Raw genomic sequence first — 15,826 nt, 5'->3', positions numbered from 1 at the left:
ATACACAAAAGGATAATCAGAGAATTGGACAAGGGAGGGTAACAAGGTGCAGCTGAAGATAATCAAATGAGATTTGGGGTGGGGGAGTGGGCAAACCTGACTCATTAGGATAAGACAGAAAACACTGAGGGAACAATATAAACTGTAGTGTAAACTGGAACTAATAAACTAATAAGGCTCAGCATATATGAAAATCTAACAATTAACAAGAACCAAACTAAGAACCAAACAGAGAACATATTAAATAAGGAATTCAAAATCCAGAAATCATAAAATAATCAGCAGCATTGACAGAATTAGTAGATGTTTACACTGTGACCCATTAGTTGTACATTTTGATACACAAACTAGTATCAAAATCGCAATGTTGGATGTTGCCATTTGTTTTGTTTTTTTGTTTGTTTGTTTGTTTTTTTGCCATTTGTTGCCACTTGTTGCCACACAGACACACACTCATGAACACATTGCTGCTGCTGCAGGAGACGGATGATGAAGATGAAGGCTCTTGCAACATTAAGGAGTGCCTCGAGGCCTTCCTGCGCTGGCTGCGAGGTCTCAGCTGGTTCAAGTGGCTCAGGAACAAAAGGCAAATAAATTACTCTGTGAAGTGATGTGAGCTCTGCCAGATTCAATGTCACACTTCCTTCTGTTCTTTCTTTGCAATATGTCATACAACTGGCTGATATTTTGCTGTAGCTATCGTTCAGTCTGAGTGCTTTCTGTTTTACACCTACAATAAGAGAACTTACTTTTGGCTGCCCCCTGTCACAAGGGGTCACTCTGCATGTTTTATGTGTCTGACTGTATGTTTGGGCTTTTCCTTATGCTACTGTTTGAACTTGGATCTGTTTAGATGCTTCTCCAAATGTGGCCCATACCCACATCTTTCTATGGGCCACTTGGCCTTCTTTGGTCGCTCACTCATATGAAAAGTGTCTGGTGTTTTTTTTCTGTCTTAAATGTTACAAAGTTCTCTGGTACTTATATTTAGAAAAGTTGCATATTGAATCATGTAACACACAATGTTCAGCATTATTATTGCTGACCTCCATAACCCTCATAAATCCCTCTAAATGCTGTTATTGGATTTATTTATAACATAGTGGTTCTTGTGAATAATGTGGTCACAAATATGCAGGATTAAGTACCATAGTAGATATTATACATAAGTGGCTATCCCAAGTACACTGAAAATCATTGTATTACAAAAAATTAGTGGTGTCCCAACAGAAGTTTTCAAGGATTTACAAAGCTGAACCATTTTCAGCCCACAGAAGCTGTTTAAAACTGAAGCATGACAGCAGTCGGAATAATTTACTGAGGAAGAAATTTAGGAGTTGCTACAACCCCAGTTCCAGAAACTTAAAATTAAAAGAAAATAAAAATAGTAGAGTGCGGTGATTTTTTTTAATACCATAAAATACTTCTCAGAGGTATTTTATGGTATTCAATATTTTTGGCCCTGTTGCACATGTGCCAAAAACCAAAAACTTTTGGAGCCCCCATGATCTTCAGGGCTCCCTCAGGCAGCAATTCATTTAAAAGGCACGATTCTGCCATGAATCAGAATCAGAATCAGAAAGGGGTTTATTGCCAAATGTTGAGCAGGTTTACAACATTAGGAAATTGCTGCGGTGCTTCAGTGCAAACATAGTGTCATAAATAGCACTTAAATAGACATGAAAAAATAAAAGAATAAGAATTAAAAGTGCTACGTAGAAAGATATGTGCATGAGATATACATGAGATATATACATGAGAATAAGAATTAAGAGTGCTACGTTGAAAGATATATACATGAGTGCAGGTGGTGATCAGTGCCAAACATGGAATGATGCAGTGAACACAGCGTAGGGTCATGTGTTAGTGGCGGGGACAGTCATATGGTTATTGTTCATGTGTCCAACAGCAGAGGGGAAGAAACTGTTCTTATGGCGAGAGGTTCTGGTGCGAATGGACCAGAGCCTCCTGCCTGAGGGGAGCAGGTCAAACAGACTGTGTCCAGGGTGAGAAGGGTCAGCTGAGATCCGAGCTGCACGCCGCAATGTCCTGGAGGTGTACAGGTCCTGCAGAGATGGGAGTCTGCAGCCAATCACCTTCTCAGCAGAGCGCACAACACGCTGCAGTCTCTGTTTGTCCCTGATAGTGGCTCCAGCGTACCACACGGTGATGGAGGAGGTGAGGATGGACTCGATGATTGCAGTGTAGAACTGCAGCATCGTCCGTGTTGGCAGGTTGAATTTCTTCAGCTGCCTCAGGAAGTACATCCTCTGCTGGGCTTTCTTGATGACGGAGGTGATGGTGGGCTCCCACTTCAGGTCCTGGGTGATGGTGGTACCCAGGAAGCGGAATGAGTCCACAGAGGTGATGGGGGTGTCAGTCAGGATGATGGGGGGGAGTGGGGCTGTGTGCTTCCTGAAGTCCACAATAATCTCCACTGTCTTCTGGGCATTCAGCACCAGGTTGTTGTGGCTGCACCAGGACACCAGACGTTCAACCTCCCTCCTGTAGGCAGACTCATCCCCGTCAGAGATGAGCCCAATAACGGTGGTGTCATCTGCAAACTTGATTAGCTTGACAGACTGGTGGGTGGAGGTGCAGCAGTTGGTGTACAGGGAGAAGAGCAGAGGAGAAAGAACACAGCCCTGAGGGGAGCTGATGGTCCGGGAGTCCGAGACATTCTTCCCCAGCCTCACATGCTGCTTCCTGTCCGTCAGGAAGTCAGTGATCCACCGGCAGGTGGGATCAGGCACATTCATCTGGGAAAGCTTGTGTCGGAGATGGTCTGGAAGGATGGTGTTGAAGGCAGAGCTGAAGTCCACAAACAGGATCCTGGCGTAGGTTCCTGGGGAGTCCAGATGCTGCAGGATGAAGTGTAGGGCCATGTTGATGGCGTCGTCTACAGACCTGTTGGCTCTATATGCAAACTGCAGGGGGTCCAGGAGGGGGGTCGTGAGGGTCCTGAGATGGGAGAGAACTAGGCGCTCAAAAGACTTCATGACCACAGATGTCAGAGCCACGGGTCTGTAGTCATTTAGTCCAGTGATCCTAGGTTTCTTGGGGACAGGGATTATGGTAGAGGATTTGAAGCAGGCAGGCACATGACATGCCTGCAGTGAGGAGTTGAAAATGCCAGAAAACACTGGGGCCAGCTCGTTTGCACAGTGTCTGAGGGTGGCAGGAGACACACCGTCTGGGCCGTGATGCTGCACAGTGGGAAACATAATCCCAATTCGACTTTTAGAGACATGTTACTGCCTCAAATTGACTGAATGAATAAGGACAACAAGAGAAGTGTGCTTGTCGGTGGGAGAAGGTAATGTCGAGCAGGGGATATGCATCCATCAAGATAGAAATATGCAATATGGTAGAAAATGCAGAAACCAGATAGACGAGAAGCAGGTCAGACGAGGGGCTCCAAAAGCTGGGGGAGCAACCACAGTGCTGCAGGACCGAGCTGAATCATCTGAAACAGGTGAGGAAAACCCTGGGATGGAGAAGGTACCCAAACAGATGACCGAGGCAAACGGCAAAACCTTAATGCTTTGCAGCAACTGTTGGAGGTGATATATAAGGGAACTGCCAAGAGCAAGCTCAACAGCCTTTGGAAGTTCATCTTCGAGGTCTGCAGAGAGATGTTTGATGAGCTTAGGAGGAGTGAGCCCACAGCCCCAAGGAAAGGCAGAAGAGAGAGAGATGGAACAACTGACCAAAGACTGACGCCAACTCCGTCGCAACTGTAGGAAAGCGGCACACCATGACAAAGCCAGCTTGAAGGAGCTGTGGGACAAGCTCAAACAAAATCACGCCAGGTTGCAGAGAGTGGAGAGAATTGGAAAGAGAAGGACAAAATAAGAGAAAGAGAGAACTAGAGCTTCATCAGGGATCCCTTTGGGCTTGCTTGAGAGTTGCTGGATGAAAAGAGGATTGGCAACCTAATCATCAATAAGGAGGCGCTGGAGTGATACATCAAGAAGCAGGAACTCCAGCAACACTTGAGGGAAGATGAACAACTTCAATAATTGACCAACGCGTTTCGGCTTGTGGCCTTCATCAGGGTCATAGTAAAACATTGTAAAAAATTGCTTAAATATAAGACAGGAAACAGAAAAAAATTCTAATTAACCAGTCAAAACTTCATAGATAGGTCAGCTGAAATACACTCAAAAAAATGAAATTGGGTGGTTGTTAAATTTACAAAATTCACTGCACTGCACTGTCAAAGCACCCAAGAAGGTCTTGGGTTCAAATCTGCAATCTGGCCAAGTTTGCAGTGGGTTCTCTCTGGGTACTCTGGTTTCCTGCCACAGTTAAAGTCATGCAGTAATTAGGGTTAAGTTAATTGGTGTTTCTAAAATATCTGTGAACATGAGGGCAAATGGTTGTCTGTCTCTCTGTGATAGACTGGTGACCTGTCCAGTATTCTGACTCCCACCCTGTCACATCTGGGATAGGTCCCAGCCTCACTGCAACCCTGGTAAAGATAAGAGGACGGATGGAGTGCAAGTTATTATAAATCCATTAACATTTTATGTTAACCAGACTCTAGACTTTGTTGAACACTCCAAAAAAATAACTCTTTAAATGAACTTAATATAAATGGATTAATAAATGGATTTCTATTACGAATAAGCATGTTTTGTTGCACTAACGTCATTTGCATGGGTTGGATCAAATCAATTAAATTAAGTTGGACACAACTGTAGTAAAACAGTTGATTCATCATTAATTAATCAAGTTAGTCCAACTCAAGTACATTAAGTTGGAATAACAGAATTGCATAATGATAAAATAAAGCAATTTAATTACGTGGAAATTCTTTGATTTTTTTTTATGTTCATTCAAAGAGTTATTTTTTTGAGTTTGAACTTAGAAAACAAGATTACATCATAACATGGGAACACATTTGTTAAAAGATCCTTATTTATGTCTCTAAAATGTAAAATCTAGACTTAAAATGTGGACTTAAAGTGAGATGTCTAGAACGCTACTCCTTCTTTGGTTAAAATAATAAAAAAAAAAAGAAAAAAAAAGGGTGTTGTTCATAAAAACTCATTGATAGAAAAGTCCTCATTCATACCTCAGGGGTGCAGACTCTTAAAACAGAATATCCAAAATGCTTCTCTTTTTTCAGATAAAATTTCTATTGGCACCTCTTTGGTTTAGTTTAATGGCTTCTATGCCTAGGAAAAATAATGGTGAATTTGGATGTTTATCATTGAAGTGTCTTGCAACAGGGCTGGTTAAATCATTCCTCTTGATCGAGCTTCTGTGTTTGTTAATTCGATCCTTCAGAGGGTGGGATGCTATATATATTTTATTGCATGGGCACTGTATCATGTAGATTACATTTTTAGTTCTGCATGTGATAAAGCCCTTTATGGCAATGGTTTTGTCACCTATAGGGTCTTTGAATGATTTAACATTTTTGGTGTATTGACAATTAATGCCATGTCCAGAAAGTTAATTTCTTCAGTACTGTAATTGAGGGTGAAACGTAAGCCTGCAAAGTGTCCATTAAGGAATTCTACAAACTTTAGTAATATAGAGACTGGTCCTTTCCAGAGTAGAAACACGTCATCTATATAACGTTTCCAAGACACAATGAATGATAAATAAGGGTTATTTTGGTGATTATATAGAATTTGTTCTTCCAGATGACCAACAAAAAGGCAGGCAAAACTGGGGGCCATTTTGGTTCCCATTGCAGTGCCAGAGATCTGAAGGTATGGTGTGTTGTTAAAAAAGAAATAGTTCCTTTTAAGGACAAAGGCAGCCAGCCTTGTTAGGATGGAACTAGATGGTAGTTTAGTAGACCTAGTCTCAAGGAAATGCACGCTTTTTTTTTTTTTTAATTATTATCATTTCAACCAAAGAAGGAGTAGCGTTCTAGACATCTCACTTTAAGTCCACATTTTAAGTCTAGATTTTACATTTTAGAGACATAAATAAGGATCTTTTAACAAATGTGTTCCCATGTTATGATGTAATCTTGTTTTCTAAGTTCAAACGTGCTTTTACCATTAAAGACTGTCCTTTTTTTTTTCTTTCTTCTGTGTATATTCATAGCACTCCTTCTAATGCATTTCATGCATGTGTTATTTTCAGGCATATGGGGGTTATGTCACCCCCCTCCTCCTCATCAGTAATGATCTAGTCCGGTATTTACTTGGGCGTGAGCCAATTAACCAATACCTACCTATTATATGTCAGCTGACCTATCTATGAAGTTTTGACTGGTTAATTTGAAATTTTTTCTGTTTCCTGTCTTGTATTTAAGCATTTTTTACAATGTTTTACTATGACCCTGATGAAGGCCACAAGCCGAAACGCGTTGGTCAATTATTAAAGTTGTTCATCTTCCCTCAAGTGTTGCTGGAGTTCCTGCTTTGTGAATTCTTTCATCCTCTCCATGCACCTTGGAAACAGGTGAAGTTGTGCCAGAAAAAGAAGTGGAGGAAAGTTTCACAAGTTTTATAAAAACTGCCCCCAGGTGCCCAGAGCACTGTGGAAGTTGATTTAAAAAAAAAAAACAGCCAGGAGGGAGCAACAGGTCCCTTCAAAATTGAAGCAACCTGCACAGGTGCTTCACTGTGGAGTGCTTCACGCCACGATGGCAACAAGGACAACAAGGAATAGCTATAAGATATGTCATCTTATGTTTCTGTACACTATACCGGCCACTTGGTTATGGCGTTCCATGTATGCCCTGCCTGCTAGCATCTTGCACCCTGCTGTTATGTGCTGGATTGTCTCAGGAGCATCTTTACACAGCCTGCACCTGGGGTCTGGCCAGGTGTGATAGGAACAAGCTCTGAGCACAAGCTCCATAGAGGCTGGGGTCTGTGCTGCCATGATTAGTGCCTCTGTGCTGTCTTTCAATCCAGCTTTGTCCAGCCACTGGTAAGATTTCTGTCAGCCACCTCCTCTATTTGCTGGTGTTACATACTGTGCAGGGGCCTGTCCTTCCATGATGGTTCCTCCTCTTCTTCCTCATTCTTGGGTTTCTGCTGCCTGAGGTATTCACTGAGCACGTAGTCAGTTGGGGCCATCTTCATGATGTATTCGTGGATGTTCGTTGTCTCATCCTGGACCATGGTGCTGACACTCACCAGTCCCTGGCCTCCTTCCTTCCGCTTAGCGTACAGCCTCAGGGTGCTGGACTTGTAGCCAGTCTTGTCAATGACCTCACTGAGGGGGTTCAGGCCTATGCAGAACAGCAGTGGGGACAGAGCATCTCCTTGGTAGATCGCGCACTTGATGGTGACTTGTGCTATGGGCTTGAAGTTGGCCTCCAGTTTGTCCGCCACATCCCCATTGAGTTCCTGATGAATGATGATCGTCAACTAGTAACTGGTTCATTTGTGCCGCTCAGCGCTCATGGAATACAGTCAGCTTCTTCAGCCAGTAGGCGCAAATCATGTGGGTGCCTGGTGCTGTCCAACTCTTCATACTGGAGAACCGTTCTTAGATATCTGCCACTGTGATGGTTACTGGACCCTGTTCAGGGAGGTCGCTGTGATCTGCCCTCAGATCCACTAGCCACTGAGCATTGCTGTTATGGGTTGCATCCTTCTCCCATATGCTCTTCCAGTATTGTTCCGTCTCCAGCCTTGGTGGTGCTGTTCTCATATTGTTACCCTGCCACTGAGAGTATACTTTGGATGGCTCTTTGGAAAACAGATGGTTTATTCTACTGCCTTCGACCTCTCTGGTGTACCTCTTCAAGCGGCTGGCCAAGGCTGTGAGTCGGTGCTTGGCAGTTTCCAAGGCCTCAGGTATGGACAGCTTCCTGTACTTCTTAGGCACCTTCTTTGTCGCACCTTTCTGCAGCGCCGATATTTGGATAACCTCCACCGTGCTACTTTGATCCTAGCCTCTAGTCTCCTTCTCCATGGAGGGTACTGCTTCTTGTGGCTGTTTAACTTGTAGCCAAGCATCTCAGTGATTCAGTGATATATGCTGCTGCATATATATATATATATATATATATATATATATATATATATATATATATATATATATATATACACACAGTGGTTCCTCGTTTATCACTGTAGTTACGTTCTAAAAATAACCCTCGATGGGTCAAATCCACGAAGTCCACTGTTAGAGAATGAAACCAAAAAGGCACCCACGGCTGCCTTTGATGGTGCAAACGTTTCATCGACACTGTTGTGTTTGTTGGGGAGAAAATTTACAAACATGGGCACGTGTTGAAGTGCACTCACTGAGCTTGCTGTGTCTTTTCATTTCCTCTAAGACACTCATTTAAGAGTGAAATGTGGAATATACACCACCCCTATCTGATGATTCAGTTCACAATTTCCAGCTGAGAGCTTGCACTTGGCTGCCTGAGAAAGAGCACCAAATCTCACTCTCTCACCTCAGCTATGACAGCCTCTGCGGAAAATTGCCTGCTCTAAAAATAGCACAGTCTAAAGATGCCTGGAAGCTAAACGAGCCACAATAAACTAAATGCCACTGCAGGAAGCAACCTTTGAGTCGCAAAAATGAGACCCACGCTTCTCTCTTCTCTTTTGCTTGAATCTTTAAAGCAGTGACATCACTTTAAGTCTCCAACACAGAGAATAATTTACCTCAAAGATAAATGAGTGGAACAGGCTAATATTTTGTCCTGACCTCTAAATCTACGAAAGCAGATTACCTTTAGTACAGTATACAAGGGGAATCCTAATTTTATTAGAAACCTGACCGGAGAAAACTACCAAATATCTCCTCCAATATAAATGCTCATAGGTCTCTGCAGTCAAGGAGGATAAAAGAGAACCATATTAGCTGTACAGTAGAAATGCATCTGTAGGAATGACTGGCTTAGGCTCTGTGTCATAGTCTACTTTCTTAAAGCTCTCCTGGACAGTAACAAGAAGTCTCAGCAGTAATGTTCTAAGCATATGGAACAGTTTTGTTTTCACACTTCATAACAACCAGTCCTCTGGTATCAGACTGACTTTTGATATAATATTAGTCCAATCCAACTTTATTTATATAGCACTTTAAAAACAACAAAGTTGACCAAAGTGCTTTCCAATAATAAAACAGAGATAGCAGTTAAAAACACTAAGCAGACAAAGAAGCAAATATAAATAACAATAAAATAAATACATGAATGAAAAAGAAGATTAAAATAAATCAGTATATATATTAAATAATAAAACATGAGTAAAGTAGACAATAAGATATACAATGAATATGATTAACAAAATAAAAGGATTAAGAGTGACCAACAGCTGACTAAAACTGACTACAGGTTGACTCTGGTACTACTCCTAAAAGCCTTTGAAAAAAGGTGTGTTTTTAAAGTGATTTAAACATTTCAAGAGTTGGTGCATTTAGGTGCAATTCAACCCCACTTTATCTTTAGGTGAAGTCTTTTTTTCCCCAAGCACACCAAACGGGTTTACAAGATAATAGGTCAAAGGTTACCATAGTTGTCATAAGTTTCTTATCCCGACACACTGGGTATCATAATATCCATCCGCATCTTCAAAGGGAAGAAGAAAAGACACATTAGTCTCTTTACATTTAGGCTTTATTTTTCCTGCTTTTAGCATAAAGCAATCCATTCGCTGCGATAATGTCAAGGTGTCTATCAAAACACCTGTTGTCCTAATCTTCTGCCTTTTTTCTTTTCTATTGTTCTTCTCAATAATAAGCTAGCCAATAATGCTGTTTTCCTGGGAGCACTATCCCCCAACCAACCTACTGGTGTATTCAGTTACACAATGAGTGTTTTTTAAATTTGATTCAATTCAATTCTGTTTTATTTATATAACACCAAATAACAACAGTTATATTAATTTTGTAAGGTAAACACTCTACAATAATACACAGAAAACAGAGAAACCTGTAACAATCAGATGACCCTGTATAAGCGAGCACTTTGGCGTCTTTTTGGATATGTTTCAAACCACTGCAGCGTAGTACCTTTAATATCTAAAGCATATGCTAATCACCGTATTAAAATATTATGGCCAACAGTATTAGGATAAGCACAGAGATGAGTCTCTGTTAGAGGCCATAAAAAGATCATTTGTAACCTTCACTAAAGCTGTTTCTGTGCTGTGATGGGCTCTGAAACAGTCCAAAGGAAGGAAGCTGTGGTCTACCATCACTGCACAAATCAAAATATTATTACACTGGTGTGATCCCACCTCTAAAACACAGTGGAATGATACCAGATGTTCATATACAGGCTATATTACGAACATATGGAAATGGTAATTAAAGAACAAGGAGGATAATATTAAAACTCTGAGCTGAAGATATCAGTAAATACATACTGTTTATTCTAATAGGAGCAGCAGCTTTTTGAAAAATTGGTTGGTTTTGGTTTTTGGATTTTTGTATTCACTTGTTGGAGTGACACGTGTTTGAAGTCAGGAAAAGTCAGGAAAGGATAAAATCCCGACTGCTACTGCTAAAAATTAGGAGTTTGGAATTACAGCCCTGTTGCACTAATCTCGTGTCACGTCATGCAAATATACCATCTGTTCTATCAGATCTGCAAGACTGATGGAGAATCATTTATAGAGCAGCATCTCTTTTTGTTTAGATGAGAAACATGTAATTCTGTATATCCACTGTGTTTGGTGAGTCTTTAATGCAAAAGAAATTTGCTCTAACAAACCCAGCCTTAAACACAGAAGAGAAAATCATTTAGTCAGAACCACTATAGACAAAAGAAAATAGTTTTTTCCCCAACTATAGAAATGTGTCTTTGGGGACGTAGCTCTGTTCTGGAGAGAGCAGTAGCAAAAGCCTAGCACAGTACACACCAGGCAATGAATGTGGGGGGTGGGTGGGTTGCAAAGCAGTTTGCAGATGTGCAACATTTGTATGCAAGCTAACACAGCTTAAATAGCATGCTGTGTATGGAATTTGGCAATTGAATGTATAGACGGGTATCAGCTGAACCATCAGCTTCTGCAGACTTGCACTGAGCTGTTCTGCACTGTGCACTAAACTGACTTTGTGACCTGCCTGAACTCACCTGACCTTTACAACCACTGTGGCTCATCAGCCTGGATAGCTGAGGTGTGGTTAGCTTAAAGGCGTGGAGGAAAATCATTACTGTAGGAGAAGGTTTAGTTTAACATCTGGATTAATAGTTAGTGAAATCATTTTCCTGACTATATAAATACAGGCCATTTACCATTTACCATTTACTATGAAAGTCTGAGTTGTGCATCCTTTCCCCTGATTACCTGTGTGGAAAAAAATCATTATGTAGCCGTCCACTTTTTCCGGTGCTCCATAACTAAACATTAGAAAATCCACTTTGCTTGTGGAGAAACTAATTATCTAAATCTAATCTCAACCATCCACTACTTAATCGTTTTAGTGCTTCAGTGGTTCCTAAACAGTGCAGGACTCTATGATACACATTTAGAACCTAATGAGAAGTATTGGAGTGCTGCTTTGATTGGAGTTAATGAGGTCATTTTAAGAGAACAACCTAAACATCCTACACTAGGAAAAGCTTTGCAGGCTCATGAATCAGTCATTTACTAATCATGGTAAATTAATTGCTACTGAAATAACTCTTTTACTCAATTGGAGCTCTCCAATTGCTTCGACACATGGACGCGGTGAGCCAGGGATCAAGCCTTCTGAGTAGTAGACGTCCCACAATGTCAACCACCTAATGAATATGACCCAAAATAAACATGCTTAAATGATCACATATAATGGCTAACTTCACAGGCATTTACTTACATTCAGGTCAAATGCCATTGGTGATGTCTTCTCAGATTTCTACATGTGTATTTAGGAATGCCAAACCAGGTTTATTTTTGAGGCATTCGCCAATTTTTTATGTCTTTTGTCCTGATTTTGTTTTTTTGCTCTTCCTGCCTCTTTATAGAATCACATCGCCTTCGCTGAGGTCACATGATGTGGAATCGGCTGTGCGGCAGACCCACTGGACGTCCACTCTCTTCACCGTCCAATCCAATTATTAAGAGTGCAGCGCTAAACCCATTCTTAGTGTGTGTCTGGTCTGTGGTATGTTGTTCTTTGTTGTCTTTATCAGGCCCCTGTTTTAACTCGCAATTTCTTGTACTCAAAGAAAAAAGGTTTCTTCTGCTTCCATCTATGCACTTATTCTGAATCGTTGTTGGACTCTCGCCTCCCAAATGAAGCCAAGCAGACTGGGAGACTAGATGATCATGTGAAGGACTGGACTGGATACAACATCAGTGCTGCTCAAGTCAAGTACATTATTATTTTATATGTGAAAAAGTATTTTTCCAATAAGATGGTTATAAGGAAAAACTCTCTCTTTCTATATTTTATTACTTCCTTGTGTTGCATCACATTTCTAAAGCAATGCTGTGAGTATTAGAATGTAACTACTGAGCCTGTATTTATCAAATTAATCACAGTGAAAATTTCAACTTAAATCAGTGATAGAAAATAAACAGACTAAAGAGGAAAGGTATACTTTACCAATTCTGATTGCATAAACAGAGTTTCTGAGTATTTAAATGGTAAATGGCCTGTATTTATATAGCGCTTTACTAGTCCCTAAGGACCCCAAAGCACTTTACACATCCAGTCATCCACCCATTCACACACTGGTGATGGCAGCTACATTGTAGCCACAGCCGCCCTGGGGCGCACTGACAGAGGCGAGGCTGCCGGACACTGGCGCCACCGGGCCCTCTGACCACCACCAGTAGGCAACGGGTGAAGTGTCTTGCCCAAGGACACAACGACCGAGACTGTCCAAGCCGGGGCGCAAACCAGCAACCTTCGGATTACAAGGCGAACTCCCAACTCTTGAGCCACGATCACCCGTAAGACAGAAAGCAGCAGTGGTAGACTAGAACGATTGACAGATGCAGCATAAAACTGCTAACGTAGCCCCCACAGTGTCTAAAAAGCAGGGTAATGGTGTTTGGGGGATGTTCTCTCATGCTAGTTTCCAACATTTGGGAAGTCCAGTGTTTTGTTGGACCACACATGAAAATTCTCAGAACTTTGATAAATACAGGCTGAAGTCAAAGGAGCAAATAAGGAAAACTGAAGTGTTTTTCATCATGTCTGACTTCTCCAGCCATCTCACTAAGGGTTTAGGGTACAACAGTCTATGTGTTTATACAGTATACAGTCAGCTGCAACCAATGACAACAATATACACTCTGACTATACTTTGACAAAAGTATTTAGGCTTTCTTAGCTGCACCAGACAATCACCCCTCCCTCTGTTTTTGTTTTGTGTCTGTTTGCCTTCGAATTCGAGACTGCTGCTTTGACTTTCTCCTATAAAAGTTTGTGATATAGTTTTCAAACCTGCCCTCAACACTTGAAAAGTGCCCAGGAGCTGATATACAAAGCAGAAGAGTTCCAAAAAGACTTAGTCCATAACTGACTAAGATGATGAGCAAACTAAATTTTAAGTTATTATTGTTGAATGTTGCCCATACTTTAAAAGTTCCCAAGTTTTTCTTTGTTTCTTGTAATAGTAACCAAATTTAGTATGGTGACTCCATTTATTTCATAGCAAAATCAGCCACCAAAGCAAAAGCAACATGTAATTACAAGATTGGATAAGTAGAAGAAAATGGATGGTAATGATTGATGATTAAGCAGTAAATATTTGGCATTTAGGTTTAATGAATGGCGTGCATCTGCATTAACTGTTTACATCAGAAAAAGACTGTCACATGAAATTTTTGATAAAGACATACTTGAAATGATAAAATATCTAAAGATATCTGTTTTCCTTAACACTACTTTCATCTGTGTTGTCATTGCGGTGTCATTTGTATTGGGACTCGTTCTTCTTTGTAGCAAAACCATTTTGGGCTTTCTTTGGCATTAAAACACACAGAAAATCTTTTGGCCCTTCAAATCTCTATTTTTGTAGTGACAACTAAAGCACTTATTGATGAAGACTGTGAATAAGAATGTTCGCAAAACAGCACTTTAAATCAAGCTATGACTTCCCTCATTGCTAATGAAATGGCCACAAATTTCATAACTGCTTGAAAACAAATCACACAGAATATTTGAGATTTTGAGGAACAAAACCTGCTCAAATGTGTATCAGAAGAGCTGCAACACTGTCCCAGTATGCCAAAAGGTTGATTCTGTTCATCTGGACGTTTTCAGTGGGAGAAACGTTTCATCACTCATCCAAATGACTTCTTCAGTCTCAGCTGACTGCAGGGGTGGGCCAATTTTTTGGCGCAGCGTGTTTTGGGGTTTCAAAGACAAAAAAACTCAAATGTTGTGATACTCCTGACACATAAAGGGTTTTTGCATAGGCAGCGGTTGTCCTTCTCTTTTTTTATTTGTTTGTATTTTATTTGTATTTTTTGTATTTTCCTTCTGATATCTGTACCTGAGCTGAGTTAACGCAAACATTTCCCCGTCGTGGGATCAATAAAGTCTTATCTTATCTTATCTTATCTCTCATCTTCTCTACTGGATCATCTGGAGCTTTCTTTAGGCGCCTTTCCAGCTTTGACAAAAGTCCAGCTTGGATAACCACATTTACTCTTCTTGATGTTCTTCTGCCTCCCTGGCTGCTGTGTCAGTGGGGATGGTGTTCGCTCTGTGTTGTAGCGTCCTGATGACTCCCAGTTTGTACTCCAGTGGATGATGAGAGTCAAACCTTAGATACTGATCCGTATGTGTAGGTTTACGGTACACATCAGCGTTTAGATGTCCCCCATTACTGATATTCCCCAACTCTCATGGCTATTGGTCAGTGGTCTCTGATCAGTGGTTGTTGATCAATGCTCATGAAAATTTGCATATTAATGATCAAGGTACTGACCTCCCAGCCTATTGTTCATTGGTGGGCTGGTTTCAATCATTGTGCAAATGTACTGTTTATAAGATTGGGGAAACCTGCAGTCAGCTGAGACTGAAGACGTCACCTGGATGATGACGAAACGTTTCTCCCACTGAAAACATCCAGATGAACAAAATCAACCTTTTGGGATTTACTTACCTGGATGATTGAGCATGCATCAAGACTATCCCAGCATATTCAAAACAAAAGAGAACTGTAAAAACGTATATGTTAAAACTACAAAAAATGCTTATATGTATATCCTTTCAGTCATATTGTACATTACTGCTTATCTATTTTCTTATGACTGTGCATTGTGTGTGGGTGCGTTCACAATAGATGTTTATTTTATCTCTCAGATAACTGTTATTGCTTCTTTATCTTATTTAAGTAAAACAGAGTATGTTTCATGTTAATGTTCACAATTACACTTACATTTTTATACTCTCTGTTCTATTTATATTTCAGTTCTACTGTGTATCCCATTCCTTAAATGACCTTTTTCTGACAAGGGTTGCAACCTTTTCTAAACTTGTGATTTTTACCTTTTTCCTCCATGCTGTAGTGATTCTTTACTTCTGGTGGACTACTTTGTATGGATGTCATTGCACCTCTTCTGACCAAGTTATTTTTTTATATTATTCATGTTCTGCTTTTCAAAATTCTATTCAATTCTTTTCAAATTTTAAGTTAAAACTGTGACCTTTTACACTATAGAAGAAGTTGTTTACAGCCTTTGAATAAAAAACACTAAAAGGACTCAAATCCCATCTCTTTTTTCTGTTAGGTCTTAATCGTTCTTAATAAAGTATTAATAATCATACTTGATTAATCATACTTGATTAAGACTTTCCTTCAAAGCTTTAATTTTTAAAGACACTTAACTAATAATTCTTTTTTTCATCCAGTCCTTGAATCTGCAAGAAAAAGTGTTTTCAAGCGAATATTAATTATATTCAGAGTTTAACCTCTAGGAAGGCAGGGGGGTGCAGGAAATAT

At 40.5% G+C, this 15,826-nt stretch overlaps 1 protein-coding gene across 2 annotated transcripts in view; it reads left to right on the top strand.

Annotated features, from left to right (window-relative positions):
- Positions 1-15,611, top strand: part of plppr5b (phospholipid phosphatase related 5b) — a 140,853-nt gene extending 125,242 nt beyond the window's left edge. Inside the window, exons 7-8 of one of the 2 annotated variants that reach the window (XM_086305329.1) lie at positions 480-586; positions 11,888-15,611. In XM_086305329.1, the coding sequence (XP_086161455.1) occupies positions 480-586; positions 11,888-11,984 (204 nt within the window). In that variant the 3' untranslated portion in view covers positions 11,985-15,611. The remainder of the gene's footprint in view (positions 1-479; positions 587-11,887) is intronic. The other variant, XM_086305327.1, reaches the window with a different exon arrangement.
- Positions 15,612-15,826: the final 215 nt, after the last annotated feature.

This window comes from Aulonocara sp. 'chitande type north' Nkhata Bay, linkage group LG9 (assembly GCF_057382095.1).
Source record: "Aulonocara sp. 'chitande type north' Nkhata Bay isolate Kocher_YH1m ecotype deep benthic linkage group LG9, A_spYH_male_GT1.1, whole genome shotgun sequence".
NCBI classification, from domain to species: domain Eukaryota; kingdom Metazoa; phylum Chordata; class Actinopteri; order Cichliformes; family Cichlidae; genus Aulonocara; species Aulonocara sp. 'chitande type north' Nkhata Bay.
The sequence above is the reverse complement of the archived record's forward strand: the minus strand, read 5'-3'. Positions and strand labels throughout refer to the sequence as shown.